This window comes from Sapajus apella, unplaced genomic scaffold (genome assembly GCF_009761245.1).
Source record: "Sapajus apella isolate SASKATOON/1434 unplaced genomic scaffold, GSC_monkey_1.0 scaffold52, whole genome shotgun sequence".
Taxonomy (NCBI): Eukaryota; Metazoa; Chordata; class Mammalia; order Primates; family Cebidae; genus Sapajus; species Sapajus apella.
The window spans coordinates 11,723,816-11,738,330 of record NW_022436992.1 but is presented as its reverse complement, the minus strand read 5'-3'; the positions used below and the strand labels follow the sequence as shown (position 1 = coordinate 11,738,330).

The window sequence follows — 14,515 nt, the reverse complement described above, 5'->3', positions numbered from 1 at the left end:
GCTACCAAGAAAAGACTCAAAAGGAGCCTACTTTTAACGAAAGTCCTGGAAAGGTCAGGAATTAGCAGGCTGCAATGGCTCCTTTTGTTCTTCTCTGGATACTTATTCCACTTTTCTGCCAGAGAAACAAACCCATTTCACTGTGGTTCTTCCATAACCAGATGATTTCCCTTGCCCCAGATACTTTCCAAGGAGGTTCCATCGCCCAGGATGAGCAGGGAAATGCAGAGTAGCTCTCTCTCATATCAGTCTAGAGCTACCTGGGAGGACAGGACCCAAAGGGCAGTCCTGGAAGCTACCCCAAACAAAATATGTTACCCTAATTTGTCACTGGAGATGCCAGAGATTGTCATGCAAAAAGGTCTTCAGAGTGTGCATCAGCCTGGATGAGACATACCAGAAAGAACCCAAAGAACAAGGAGGGTCTGTAGCAGGTTGGGCAGAAAATAAAGAGGGCCGAGGCAGTCCAGAAGGACCACCCCAGATCTGATATGCAAACTCATCCCACAATCCCCAGCCTCATAGCCTGGGGCAGCTTTGCTGCTGGCGTGCAATGTGAGGGCACAGCTATGAAGAATCCAGCTCTTCTCATGTTTGCACAGAGGTGCACCCTTGATCTATAAAGTGCATACACAAATTTCACTTCTGGGCATTTACACTAAAGATACATTTGCATTGTATGTAAAGAAGCATACACAAAGAGGTTCTCTTGCAGCTCTGCTGAAGTAGCCATAACCATCATAAATATCCATTCATGGGGCCCTGAGCAGGTGCTCATATTCTCTTATGCGGTCATAAAGATGAGTGAGATAGGCTAATCGCAGTGGCTCACACCTGTAATCCCAGCACTCTGGGAGGCCAAAGTGGATGGATCACCTGGAGTCAGGAGTTCAAGACCAATCTGGCCAACATGGTGAAACCCTGTCTCTACTAAAAATGTAAAAATACAAAAATTAGCTGGGCGTTGTGGTACATGCCTGTAATCCCAGCTACTCAGGAGGCTGAGGCAGCAGAGTTGCTTGAACCCGAATGATGGAGATTGCAGTGGGTAGAGATTGCAGTGAGCCGAGACCACGCCATTGCACTGCAGCCTGGTCAGCAGAGTGAAACTCCTTTAAAAAAAAAAAAAAAATGAATGAGGTAGTTCTCCCTGTACTGGTATGAGATAGTCCCCAAGGCATACTGTCGATTGTGTGTATGTGCTGGGGGAAGCAAGTATAGCAGGAGGTATAATGCTTCTCTGTGTTGGGGGCAATTCAGGGAGTCATATATACCTACAAGCCTGGCCCTAGTCTACCTCTGGAAGGATATGCAAGTAACTGATAAAGTTTTTGCTTTTAGAAAAGGGACTAGGGGTCAGGTGTGGGAAGGAGGCTCTTTATTGTACATTTTTTTGGACTTTTTTAAACTATGCGTGTATGCCTATTTTTTTAATATATCTTTTATGTAATAAATAAAAAAGCCTCGGTGCGACAGATTATCTGTGTGTCTTGTGTTGGTGTCTGAGCTTGCTGGATTCATTTGCTTTCCCCTTGGGGGCTGGTGAATACTTGTTTTCAAAACAAAAGTTCCTTCGTTATTAATCACCAGAATGTTCAAATGTGGGAGAATCATACCTCTGTTCTTCAGCCTCTCTCTTTTCTGGCTGTGAAACATTAAACAGTCTTGCCACGAAAGTGCCCACTAATTGCTGAGGGAATATTCAAGAAGCACCCAGCAGAGGCAGAAGGTTGGGGAGGGCAGGAGACCTTGGTGAGGAAAGGATGCATGGGGGGGCTGCTGACTGGAGGATGAGGTGTCTGTGTGTGAGTTCAGGGCTCTGAAATGACTTGCTTTTTTGATTTTCTGATCAACAAAGGGGAGGGAGGATGCCTGGAAAGGACTTTTCTGATCCCTGAAACTAGCGCAGGTGACTGTATCATCTCATAGCATCAGGTTTTAAGGATACCTGGGATTTGTTTTAAGCGAGTGTGGGTAAGACACAGACATGGAAATAATTGTCACGAAGGGAGAGGTTTGTTTGCTCACAGATTCCTAGAAACAGGAGGCACAGCGCACCATGCAGAGCCATGTTGGAGGCCACTGAGGGTCCTCAGGAGCAGAGAGAGGAACCGGGGGTGAGGGCCTTTATTGTGTACCACACTAAAGGAAGGAAAGGGCAAAGCAAGGTGGGCAGGCTTGGGCTCGGCTGGTTTGAATAATCTCACTGGGCTCTGGGGTATAGGGGCCATCTCTGGTCGTCTAGCTCTGGCCCTGGGGTGACTGGGGCAAGCAGAAGGTGGCCTGGAGTGTGAGAGTTCATTAGAGGCAGTGGCCGGAATCTGGGCCCATGGATTCATTGGTTTGCATATGAAAGATGTGTTGCAGGTAAGTTCTTTACTATCTCTAGCAATTGGCTCGCCTTGGGAGGGGCAGTTTCTGCAGAGTCAGCAAGGCCCCAAGGTACATCAGAATACAGACAATAAAAAATAAACCATGGCCAGGTGCCTTGGCTCATGCCTGTAATACCAGCACTTTGGGAGGCCGAGGCGGGTAGATCAAGACCACCCTGGCTAACACAGTGAAACCCTGCCTCTACTAAAAAAAATACAAAAAAATTAGCCAGGCGTGGTGGCATGCACCTGTAATCCTAGCTACTTGGGAGGCTGAGGCAGGAGAATCACTTGAACTCGGGAGGTGGAGGTTGCACTGAGCCAAGATTATGCCACTGCACTTCAGCCTTGGGGACAGAGAGAGACTCTGTCTCAACAAATAAAATAAAATAAACCATAAACACATGGTTAATACACCTCTGGACTGCCAAATATGGTTGCTCAGGTTGTTCACAGCACAGGATATCTGGCCAAGCAGGCGAATGGGGCTGAAATCCAGACCAAGCTCTGTGGTTCATGTGGCCACAGAGCTGCTTCCAGTTGAAGAGGCCAGTTTTCTCCTAATACATTCAAAGGCACCATGTGGGCTAGCACTATGGCACTTGTCTCAGATTACTGTTCTATATTATTTGTGATTATTTTATAAATCTCTGTTTCCCTGACTGGACCCTTAGTTCCAAGGATGCCAGAATCTTGTCTGTTTCCCACTGGACTGGAAGCTCCCACAAGACAGGGATCAGGCCTTCTTTGGTCACTGTTGCTTCCCTGGTACTTGGTACAAGAAGGCACGTACAGGGACTGGGTGCCTGCCAGGGGACAAATAAATAAACAGGCTTGAGGGTATGCAGCACTGCAAACTCCAGAATTATGTGTTATCTGCACCCTGGACTCTTCTGTTTTTTGGCACTGAGATCTGTTTGCCTGCCACTGAGTAGGGTGAGTAGCATTCTACTTCCTGCCAAGAGCTGGGCTCCTCTTGCTGCCTCTATTTGGGCCAAGAAGGCAGCCAAGAAGGAGAGGCTTTCATTCTCAGTCTAGAGATTTTTTTATCAACTCCTCCCTGCTGTAATTCCCCCTGGTGTTTGTGCCTTCTTGGGCTGAGTGAAGAGTGAGTGACTGGGTGTACAGCACAGAAGAGACCCTCTGAGCCTGTAGACTGGGGCCAGAGCCCCAGCTTCCAACTAAATGAGCACAGCCCAGCGGGAAGCTCCAGCCTGTGCCAGGCAGGGCCATGGGGTGATTGCTGGAGAGAATCTGCATTCCTGGTTTGCTTTGACAACAAAAGAAAACACGAACTGGTTTTCAAAGAGAAGTCTTGGGGATGTGCTGTGTGTATGCATGTGTGTGCCCTTGCCTTCATGGGTGGAGGACAGAGGAATCTGGGAACCTTGCAGCCACATGCAAGCGGGAGAGGTGTCCTTGCTGCCCACGGGGTCTCATCCTTCAAAAGGGCAGTGTTGCTGAGAACCTAACAGAACTTGTGTTTTCTTCTCTCTCTCCAGGTTTCCATTTTATTATGAACTAAAAATAGCATTTGTAGCCTGGCTGCTGTCTCCCTACACAAAAGGCTCCAGCCTCCTATACAGGAAGTTTGTACATCCCACACTATCTTCAAAAGAAAAGGTAATATATGCTGCCGTGCCTTTCATTCTTTCTAGCAAGTGAAAAAATAAGTAATAAATAAAAAGAGCAGATGATCTTATTGCAGGAGGCTTCTCATTTGGCTCTCATTTACCTCCAACAAGTTGTTCCTCCTAACATTATTTTTTTAAATATATTTCTGGGATGTGTTTAAAAATAGTGGTGAAGTTCTCTAAAAGATGTTATTTGTCATTATTTCCTGGAAAATATTTCCATAAATTGAAACAAAAGAAAGAAAAAATTCACTCACAATTTAACCACGCAAATGGAATTTCCTTCCTTTTGTCATGTTTAGCCCCTGTCCTTTTATAGATGTGATTTTTACATAGATTATTTTAAATCTTACCTGGAAGCCAGGTGTGGTGGTGCATGCCTACAGTCCTAGCTACTCAGGGGGCTAAGATGGGAGAATCACTTGAACCTAGAAGTTCGAAGCCAGCCTGGGCAACCTAGAGAATCCCCATCTCTTAAAAAAAGAAAGATTAAAATTTTATGTCGATTTTTTAAATGACTTTTAAAACAACATAAATAAAATATTTGTATCCTGAGATCTTAAATGTGTTTGCACACAAATCCATTTCTAAATGGGTATTCCCCATGAATATCCCTTTCATGGGTATTCTTTGTAATGCCCATGATGATGTTCCCTTACTGCTAGATATTTAGACTGCCTCTTGCCTTTTCCTGATATAGACAGTTTTGCAGTGAGCACGAGCATTCCTGGAGTTTAGTTACTTCCTTTGATTATCTTAGAATTAATTCCCAACAGCAGGATTATTGAGTTGAACAATTCCAACATTGTATCATTCATTAACTATATTATTTGCTAAACTGATTGTGTAGTAGAGTTTCTTAACATAAAATAGGAGCACCATAGGTGCTTGATTGATTAACGTCTATTGTTTCTGAAAGTTGAATTCTTTGGACTAGAAAGGGGAAGGCTTTGGGAAACATGTCAATTGGATGAGCAGGCTACTGTAGAAGTTTCTGAAAATCCCTTTAGGAACTTGGACCATCTCTGTCTCAGAAAGGTGGATTTTGAGGAACAGATCCCTGTCTTGACCTGGTTATCAAATCTCTACTCTTCCTACTTCCTTTCCCAAATGCTGGGCTTCCCCTGAAGCTGCCAGTGTAACTTCCATTGAAATGAAGGTGACTGACTCTTAAGAGCTGCTAAGAATCACTTCCAAAGGGGTTGGGGAAGGGGACAGGGGGATCACAGTTAGAGGGCTTGTGGCTGTGACTTCCTGGGGAAGCCTTCCACAGGGCATCCAGCAGGAGGTTGCTGACCCATTTGCACACCTCAAAGCAAAGGAAATCCACTAATGTGTGGAACTTGACTGAGGCCAAATGTCATTGTCTTACTGAACTCTGAAATGAGCAACTGTGATGACAAACGGCCATTTTCTTAAAACAATGACAAAAACAAACGCCCCCAAACAAAAAATAAACCAAAGTTAATCCAAATTTGAACTAAACCAATATTGTATTTGGCTTTGGTTCCTGAAGCAGACCTCAATCCTGTTTTCCGCCTCACCTTTACCTTGTTACATGACACTGGATGACTTCTAATTTCTGCTTTTATTTGAGTATCTGTAAAACAATCCCCCTTATCCAGTAATACCCATTTCTTTCAGCTTTATAATCCCTCCCATCAATATACAAATGGGGTGATATTTGATTGTAGAATTAAATAACTATAAAATGACAGAATTTTAGAACTGCAAAGACCCAACCCTGTCAAGATAAGGAAGATGACATGCTTATCGTTTATTGAAACCAGCCATTATGTTAGATGTTTTACTGGAATTAACCTCATTTAGTTCTCACCATGCTCTATGAGTTGGGTATTATCATTATCCTCATTTTTCAGAAGACTAAAACTGTATGTAGAGAGGCTAAGTACTTACCAAGGTCTGGCAGGCTGTTGGAAGCAGGCCTGTGGATAGAAGCTTGGTTCTGGGCATTCTCTCCACCCTGAGTGCTTTCAGTGTCTGGTAAATGGCTGTGTATAGAATGGCAGGCAGGGATATCCACATCCAGAACCCCCTAGAGCCCCCTGGAAGGTTAGAGGGCTTTAGAAACAGTAGCAGGGCATTGCTGGATCCATAAGTTAAAGTGTTTTCAGAGCCCCCTTTTCTACTCTTCTGTCTCTCTGCTCTCTCCCCTCTGCACACACACCCTCAAAGTGCCTGCAGCTTTTCAGGCCCAGCAAGAGCAGGGATTGGGAAAGCTGCCAAGTGCAGTGCTCAGAGAAAGGGAAAGAGAACAGAGATATATTTGAACCTTCCAACTCAGTGTGCCTCTGTTTTTCCTTTGACAGGAAATCGATGATTGTCTGGTCCAAGCAAAAGACCGAAGTTATGACGCCCTTGTGCACTTCGGGAAGCGAGGCTTGAATGTGGCGGCCACAGCGGCTGTGATGGCAGCTTCCAAGGTACTGTGCTGGAAGTACCACAAACTGCATGAGCATCTCAGTCCCTCTAGTTTGCCCTGCCCATCACCTGTGCAACCCCATAGAGCAGGCTAAGGACCAGTCAGTGGTGTTTTATCTTTTGAGGGGTCCTTTTGAAAATCTGATGGAAAAAATGCTGAATATTGCCCCCCAAATTCTCACTGCCCCTAACGCACATACGACATGTGTGCATGCACGCGCGTGCGCGCACGCACACACACACACACTTGCAATATTAAGAGGTTCCCAGAGCCCCTGAAGCTCATATGTGGATCCCAGGTTCAGAATTTCTAACTTATTCAACCCTCCTGGAAATGAGAAAAAAATTAAATTTCTAACTAACTTGGCACCTAGGGCTGGGAGAAACAGAAGAGGGAAGGGGAGAGAAGAAGAGAGCGCTTCTCTGCAGTTTCCTAGGGTGTACTGGGAGAGTAACCTAAATGCAATGGACAGGTGGAAAGACTACCTGAGCAAATGGCAGGGGGGACTCACTCACACTCATGTGGCCCTGCAGATCCAGGGGAAGGAACCCAGGTCCCAGAATAAGTTGACTGGGGTCCAGACATGGAGGACAGCCAAGCCATAACAACTGAAGCAGAGGAGGCTTGAAATAAACTCCCGTCTGTGGGATGTATCGGTGTGAGCATTACTTCTTTCTCTGTTCTCTCCAGCACTTTTCAAAACTGTGTTTCTTCCTAACATCTTCACACATCACCCTCTTATTGTTGTCAATTTCATTATTTACTTAGACCCAAAAAGTTAACTTGGTCAGATATTTCCTATCATGTGAAATCAGCAGATCATCCTAGTGTTCCCCAGTGACAAACCCTTCCCCAACAACCAAATGTGGAGCAGGGTCCTACGTTCGGCTGGCGGCGGAGGGAAGGCAGTTATGCTGATGTTTGGAAGGACGCAATGGTTGGAGGTGAATTGTATTAACATAGGGAAGTTAGTCCTTTGTGGTGATGAGAGGGTTTTGGGCAAGGAGGCGGTGGGGCTGTAAAGGGTTTTCAAGGAGATGATTAGTATAGATCTTGGTGCTTGCTCTATGGGCTTTGCACAGATGGCAGATGGAGGATGCTGAAAGCCAGTTTCAAGGGACCGAGCTGGGTTTTGCTCATCCTGAACCAAAGAGGAGCACATTAGGATCATTTCTAATGGAAGTGACTCAGCACACTGGGCTGGGTGGTTGCTTGCAAAGTACCTTTCAGGAAGCCAAGGAATTCTGCAGACAAAGCCTGGGGAAGAGGGAAGGGGAATGAAAAATGAATAATTACTGCTTCAGGCAAGGCCAGCTCTGTCTATAACACAGAATTGTAGCAAGGCATCCCACTACTCCATATGGCAGATCTCGGGGTCCGGGGTTGGTGGGGGCGGGGCGGGGGTTCCTGCCCCCTTTTCTATAATACCTGCTGGCAAAATGAGGGATCCCCATGAGTATCTTTGGAAGGGAAATTCTGCTTTGGTTTCCCAAGATCAATCAGGATTTATGAACAGCAATAAATTCCAAGAACCTTCCATTTGAGATGCAACCATTTTGTGCTTTAATCCTTAAGCTGAAACAAAAGAGAACTCAGAATTGCTAAATTCTGAATTCATCAGGCCAACCTGGCAATGTAAAGCTACAGAAACCTTGTCTCAGCCTCTCTCCACCCCATCTGTTCTGCCCCAGAAGCCTAAGGAAAACAGGCTGCTGCTCTTTCCTCCATTCGCTCATGGAGTATAAACGTGCTGTATTTGTCAGGGTGGTTCAGTGTGGGTCACCTGGCCGCTCATCTGTGTGTGCGTAGATTTCATTCTGACAGTAACTTCCTCAGGCTGTCCTTTTCCTGGCCTGCCTCAAGATGGAGAGCCTCCAGAGTCTTCCTATCATCCTGGCCAGTCACTGCCTGTCCCCTGACCACCCAGGAAGCCCGTGAGCCCAAGTCTTCTGCAGCCAGGCACTTTATAGCAGCTAAAACCTAAAAGAAGTGCCAGACAGTTTGAAAGTTGCCTCAGGAAATAACTGCTCATTAGTTCTTTCCAGCTGGACTAATGTAGTGAGGGACATCTGCTTTCTGTTGAATTTGGTTTCAGATGAGAAAATTTTCTGCCTTGTGGGGCTTTGCTTTTTCTCTCTAAATATAAAGATCTGGAGAGAGAAAACACATCTGTTCTAAAAATAATGCCCTCTATTTTTGAAACAGATGTGTACTTAAAAAAAAAGAAGAAAAAGAAGTAAGGTTCAAAAATTCAATCTGGCTGAGGTGTACATCAGTGGTTTCCATAGCAACAGTGCATCACTTCGGGCTTTGGTCAAAAAATGATGACTCACCAGTGGGTCCAAATCTGGCTTGTATGTGCAAGACACCTGGAGAGGTTTGCTTTTTATTTTTTTAATAGATTCTCAGATGTGCTGAATCAGAATCTCAGGCAGTGGGCCCATGAATTACTATTTTTAACAAGTTCCCCAGATGATTTTTAAATAGCCAGCTCTGTACAAATCACTGCCTGAGGCCCCATACAGAACCATAGGGAGCACAGGTGATCAGGGTTAAAGCAAACTTCTGTAACATTCCTGGAATGCAGATTCACCTCCTTAGAAGCCTTAACCTTGAGAATGAAGAAAGCGGTGGCATGTCGGGGGTGGGGGGAGGACGGTGTTTATTTCTCCAAAACTTACTGCCAATTGAGAAATACTATGACAGGACTACAAATACTCCCACTTATTTATTTATTTATTTATTTAGACAGTCTCGCGCTGTTACCCAGACTGGAGTGCATTGGTGTGATCTCGACTCACTGCAACCTTCGCCTCCTGGGTTCAAGCAATTCTCCTGCCTCAGCCTCCCAAGTAGCTGGGATTACAGGCACCCACCAACACGCCAGGCAAATTTTTGTATTTTTCGTAGAGACGAGGTTTTGCCATGTTGGCCAGGCTAGTCTCGATCTCCTGACCTCAGGTTATCCACCCACCTTGGCCTCCCAAAGTGCTGGGATTACAGGTATCCCACCTCTTTTGTAGTGCTCCCAAGAGCCTAGCACAGTGCTTTGTACCTGGCTGAGCCCTTATCAACCTTATTGACTAACCCAGGGGAATAATTAGAGCAACTGCTTGCAAAAAAGGACACCCTGCCAAGTCACCCATGGCTAGGGTGACTATATAATTTATTATTCAAATCAGGACACATTTGAGAATGTAAAGGATGCTTATAATAATTACTCTGAAACAACAGGTCTAAACTAGGCCTGTTCGGCCAGACATGGCAGCTTACACCTGTAATCCCAGCACTTTGGGAGGCCGAGGTGGGAGGATTGCTTGAGCTCAGGAGTGAGAGACCAGACTGGGTAACATAGTGAGACCCTATCTCTACAAAAAATTAAAAATTAGCCAAGCATGGTGGCATGTGCCTATAGTCCCAGTTACCTGGGAGGCAGAGGCAAGAGGATCATCTCTTGAGCCCAGGTGGAGACTACAGTGAGCTATGATCATGCCACTGCACTCTAGCCTAGGTGACAGAGCAAGACCTTGTGTCAAATAAATAAATGAATAAACCGGGTCTGTCCCAAGGAAACCAGGATTTATGATCACATGACTCCTGGCTTCCTTTTAAATCTCTTGGACCTGCTGTCTTCTCCTCCCACAAAACACCCTCAACTTACAAATCAGTTTTCACTCTCATAATCGACTGCATTTAGTGAAAGCGATGCAACAGAGAGTGTTACATGTTGAGAAGACCCTCCCTTAGGATCATTCCTAAAGAGACTCAGCACACTGGGCTGGAATTACAGGCTGGGAAACAGATTAGTTCTGACAGATTAAATGGAGGCTAGGATAAAATGATGGGATGAAGGAATAATTCCGCCTTCTGTCTTCTTGTTTACATCCTTTAGTGATTCCCTAGGAGGAAACTACAGAGCTTAAATGAAGAATGAAAAATCTTTTGACTACACTTTTAGTTGATCCGTTCAAAAATAATGTTGAGCCCTGTGTCCTTTCTCTAACAAAATTAATGTTTGCAGGAGTGTTTTTTGTATCATCATGAAGTGTGGAAAAAATTTGTAAGCCACATTATATAAATAGAAGTCCTGGCCAGGTGCAATGGCTCATTCCTGTAATCCCAGCACTTTGGGAGGTCGAGGCAGGCAGATCACTTGAAGCCAGGAGTTCAAGACTAGCCTGGCCAACACGATGAAACCCTGTCTCCACTAAAAATACAAAAATTAGCTGGTGTGGTGGCACATGCCTGTAATCCCAGCTACTTGGAAGACTGAGGCAGGAGAATCACTTGAACCCAGGAGGCAGAGGTTGCAATGTGACACTGCACTCCAGCCTGAGCAACAGAGTGAGTGAGACTCCATCAAAAAAAAAAAAAAAGGGAAATTCTTTGGGCGGGCACAATGGCTCACACCTGTAATCCCAGCATTTGGGAGGCCGAGGCAGGCAGATCATGAGGTCAGGAATTCAAGACCAGACTGGCCAACATGGTGAAACCCCGCCTCTACTAAAAAATACAAAAAGTTACCTGGGCATGGTGGCTCGTGCCTGTAATCCCAGCTACTTGGGAGGCTGAGGTAAGAGAATTGTTTGAACTGGGACCCAGGAGGCAGAGGTTGCAGTGAGCCAAGATCGCACCACTGCACTTCAGCCTGGGCTACAGAGTGAGACTCCATCTCAAAAAAAAAAAAAAAGGAAGTTTTTATTAATTTTTTTTTTTTGACGTAAGGTCTTTGTATGTTGCTTAGGCTGACCTAAGTTTGGTTTAAGTGATCCTTCCACCTTAGCTTTCCTAGTAGCTGGGACTACAGGTGTGCACCACCATGCCCAGCTTATTAATGTTAATATTACTGTTTTGTCTTAGAACTGGAAGAGCTAAAAAAGAAAATCAGGCATGATTAATTTCTTAGGGGAAGTTAACCCCTATCCCACCCTCAATTTTTTACAAGGCTAACCCCTATCCCCAGGAAGTGTTGATGCATCTGTCTTTCAGTGAAAACTGCTTCCTGAGGACACACTTCTCATGTACCTTCTGTCTCAGCATTCCTAGTCTCTGCTGGCTCTGATCCTACATGGTGCCTGTTTCCTATCCTGTAATTCCACCCATAGAGAAAATTGAATGGCACGTCTTTTTAAGACGAGAACTGAAAAATCTCTCTTTAAAAAAAAAATGCCCTAGAAATTTATTTGTTAAGCAAAACATATTCTCACACAAAAAAGAAACCATAGTGATATGAACCACTAAACAAAAGTTCTAAAACTATGGGGTCTCCAGGTTACCTTACTTCCCTTGCAGTTTGAACCACATACTAGATTTCTTCCACCTGCTGAATTCTTAGAGCTGGTAAACCAACATTGCTTTTTTACTTGTCCTATAACTTGAAAAATTATGTTGTTTTAGTTCCCCTGGAGATTTGTCTCCAGAACATTTCCAGCAGTACCAATGCTATTACTATAGTCCACCTATTGAAGAGAACTGCTCTAAGTAAAACAGCATTCTGTGAATCAGGAATTCTTCTCTTGCAGGTTGTTTTCAGAGTTGTGTTTGTGTGTATATGGTTCCACCTTCTCGCATCCCCAAATTTAGTATTGTTAGCTTCTTGAGATGAGGAGCTGTGACTTCTTTTCCTTTGTTTCTTGCTTAAAAAATAAAAACAGACCAATGTTTAGTTGTTTAGTGCTTTGCACTGATAGCTATTCATCAAACCCTGTTGACTGATTTAAAAAGTATTATACCTTTTTAATTCCTCCAAACCTGCCCTGTCTAATATGGTAGCCACTTGCCTCATGTAGCTATTTAAATTTATATTAATTAAAATTGAGTATACCTAAAATTGAATTCCTTGGTCTTACTAGCCCCGTTCTTTTTTTGTTTGTTTGTTTTTGTTTTTTTAAGATGGACTCTTGCTCTGTCACCCAGGCTGGAGTGCAGTGGCGTGATCTCGGCTCACTGCAACCTCTGCCTCCTGGGTTCAAGCAATTCTCCCTGCCTCAGCCTCCCAAGTAGCTGGGATTACAGGTGTCCATCACCACGCCTGCCCAATTTTTGCATTTTTTAGTAGAGACAGGGTTTCGCCATGTTGGCGAGGCTGGTCTTGAACTCCTTACCTCAGGTGATCTGCTGGTTTCAGCCTCCCAAAGTGCTGGGATTTCAGGTGTGAGCCACTGTGCCCAGCTGTACTAGCCCCATTTCAAGTTCTTATTTGCCAGTGTGGCTGGTAGCTGGCATAGTGATAGCCCATTTCCATCTTTGGACAGAAAGTTCTTTTGGACAGCACTGCCCCAAGCCCTCTGTTAATCCTCCAGTGTTCTTTTTTGCCTTATTTTCACCCCTTTGCCCACAGTTGCTCTGGCTTCAGCAGGATACCCACCCCTCCTTAGCTGCTCAGCTACTTGGGGCCTCTCTATATAAGGTTCACCAAGAAAATAGAGAACTGGAAAGTCAGCCTATAGCAGCACCCATGCTGTAGCTCTTATGTCTTCTTTTCTGGGCCTGCTTTCACACCATGACCTCTGTTTTCCTGACTTACCCTCTAAAACTCAGGCACCTTGCCTGCAATTATGGTCAGTGGCCAACAGGGGATAGCCAAGCCTTGGTTATAGCCCCTGGCTTCTGAACAGTCAGGCACAATTTACGGAGAGTTCAATTATTTTGTTTTCCCACTTAAAAAAAAATTCCGACTCACTTTTTCCTTAAAAAGAAAAAGAAGCTCTACAAAACAGTTCAGCACAGTAGTGTAAAAAAAAAAAGTCCTCTCCCATATCCTTATCTTTTATCCATCAATGCTTTATCTAAATGTCTACTTTGAATAAAATACTGCTTTAAAATCACCATGAAATGTTATTTTTAGAATCAAAAGCTCATTTGAGGAAGTTCATAAGCCCATTGATGTGGGATTTCTGACCTGACTGGAGTCAGTTGCCTTGCCTTTGTTTGCTTTCTAGCAAAAAACAACAACAACAACAAACAACTAAAACCTGTTTACAATTAATCAGAGGGCAGGCACTGATTTTCTTTTTATAAAACCTCCCTGTGTCAGCTCATACTTAGGAGATATTTCCAAGGACAGAGAAGAGATGACAGCTGTCCCCTGCCCAGGTCTGTATGTTTCACCTCTCTGGCTTCAGTCCCTACCATCTGTTGAATCAAAGAGGGTGAGGATACCAGAAAGCCCCGTGTTTGTCTCTTTATCCCTCAGAGGAGGATTCCCTGGCCACTGTGCTCGCTCACAGTAAGTTAGCCTTCTTTCTTCAGTTTTTAGCCAAGAACTATGTGACATGACATTAATATTTAGAATTCACCACAGCAACCATTTTTAAACACCAAGATTATCTAAACTGTTACAGACAAACTGCTGGAAAAGTTTGGAAGTATTCCCTACCTTCCAGTCTCCTAAATATTAGTCAACTCTTACCTGAGCTTCACTCTCAAAACTTGTCGAAGTAGAATCAAGCAAGACTTTTTGCCAATGTACTGGATTCCTTTTCTCCCAATGTTTCTACCTGGAATTTTACCTCACCTCACACTGTTCCATGATAATTAAGTGGATTCAAACAAATGAAACACCCACATCACACTCGGCTGAAGCGGAAGGGCCAGAAATTCACATGGAGTTTCTGGTCCGACATTACTTACCTGCTCTGTTCTGTGGAGATTGAGCAGCTTGATGCCTCAGGGGTCCAAGAGCAAAGAGGGAAGCCTGCCTGCCTGACCTCACAGAAGGGCCTGGTGGAGCCTAGAGGTCTGAGGAAACAGTTTGAGGATCACGTGTGAGCAGCAAGAGCTGTCTTTTGGCTGTGGTGACACGGCACCTCCCCATTCTCCTCCTCTCTCTGACTCCCCTCTTGTGTTTGCCTCCTCCCTCCTTTCCTCACTCCTCAGTGTTGGATGAATTTCTCTGGGCCTCACCTTTCTCTTCTCTCTCTCCCAGCACTGTCTCATCCTGTCCCTCACCTTCAGCTGTCACCTGATGCACCTGGTTCCCAGATGGACTTCTCTGCCCAGGGCTCAATCCCGGCGTCACTGGTTCTCTGTCCAGGGCTCCATCCCGGCGTCCCTGGTTCTCTGTC

General features: G+C 44.8%; 1 protein-coding gene across 6 annotated transcripts in view; it reads left to right on the top strand.

Annotated features, from left to right (window-relative positions):
- REEP1 (receptor accessory protein 1) overlaps nt 1-14,515 on the top strand; it is a 119,964-nt gene that overhangs the window by 75,723 nt on the left and 29,726 nt on the right. For all 6 annotated transcript variants that reach the window (XM_032243593.1, XM_032243595.1, XM_032243594.1 and 3 more), the window contains exons 4-5: nt 3,875-3,995; nt 6,337-6,450. In XM_032243593.1, coding sequence (XP_032099484.1) covers nt 3,875-3,995; nt 6,337-6,450 — 235 coding nt within the window. The remainder of the gene's footprint in view (nt 1-3,874; nt 3,996-6,336; nt 6,451-14,515) is intronic.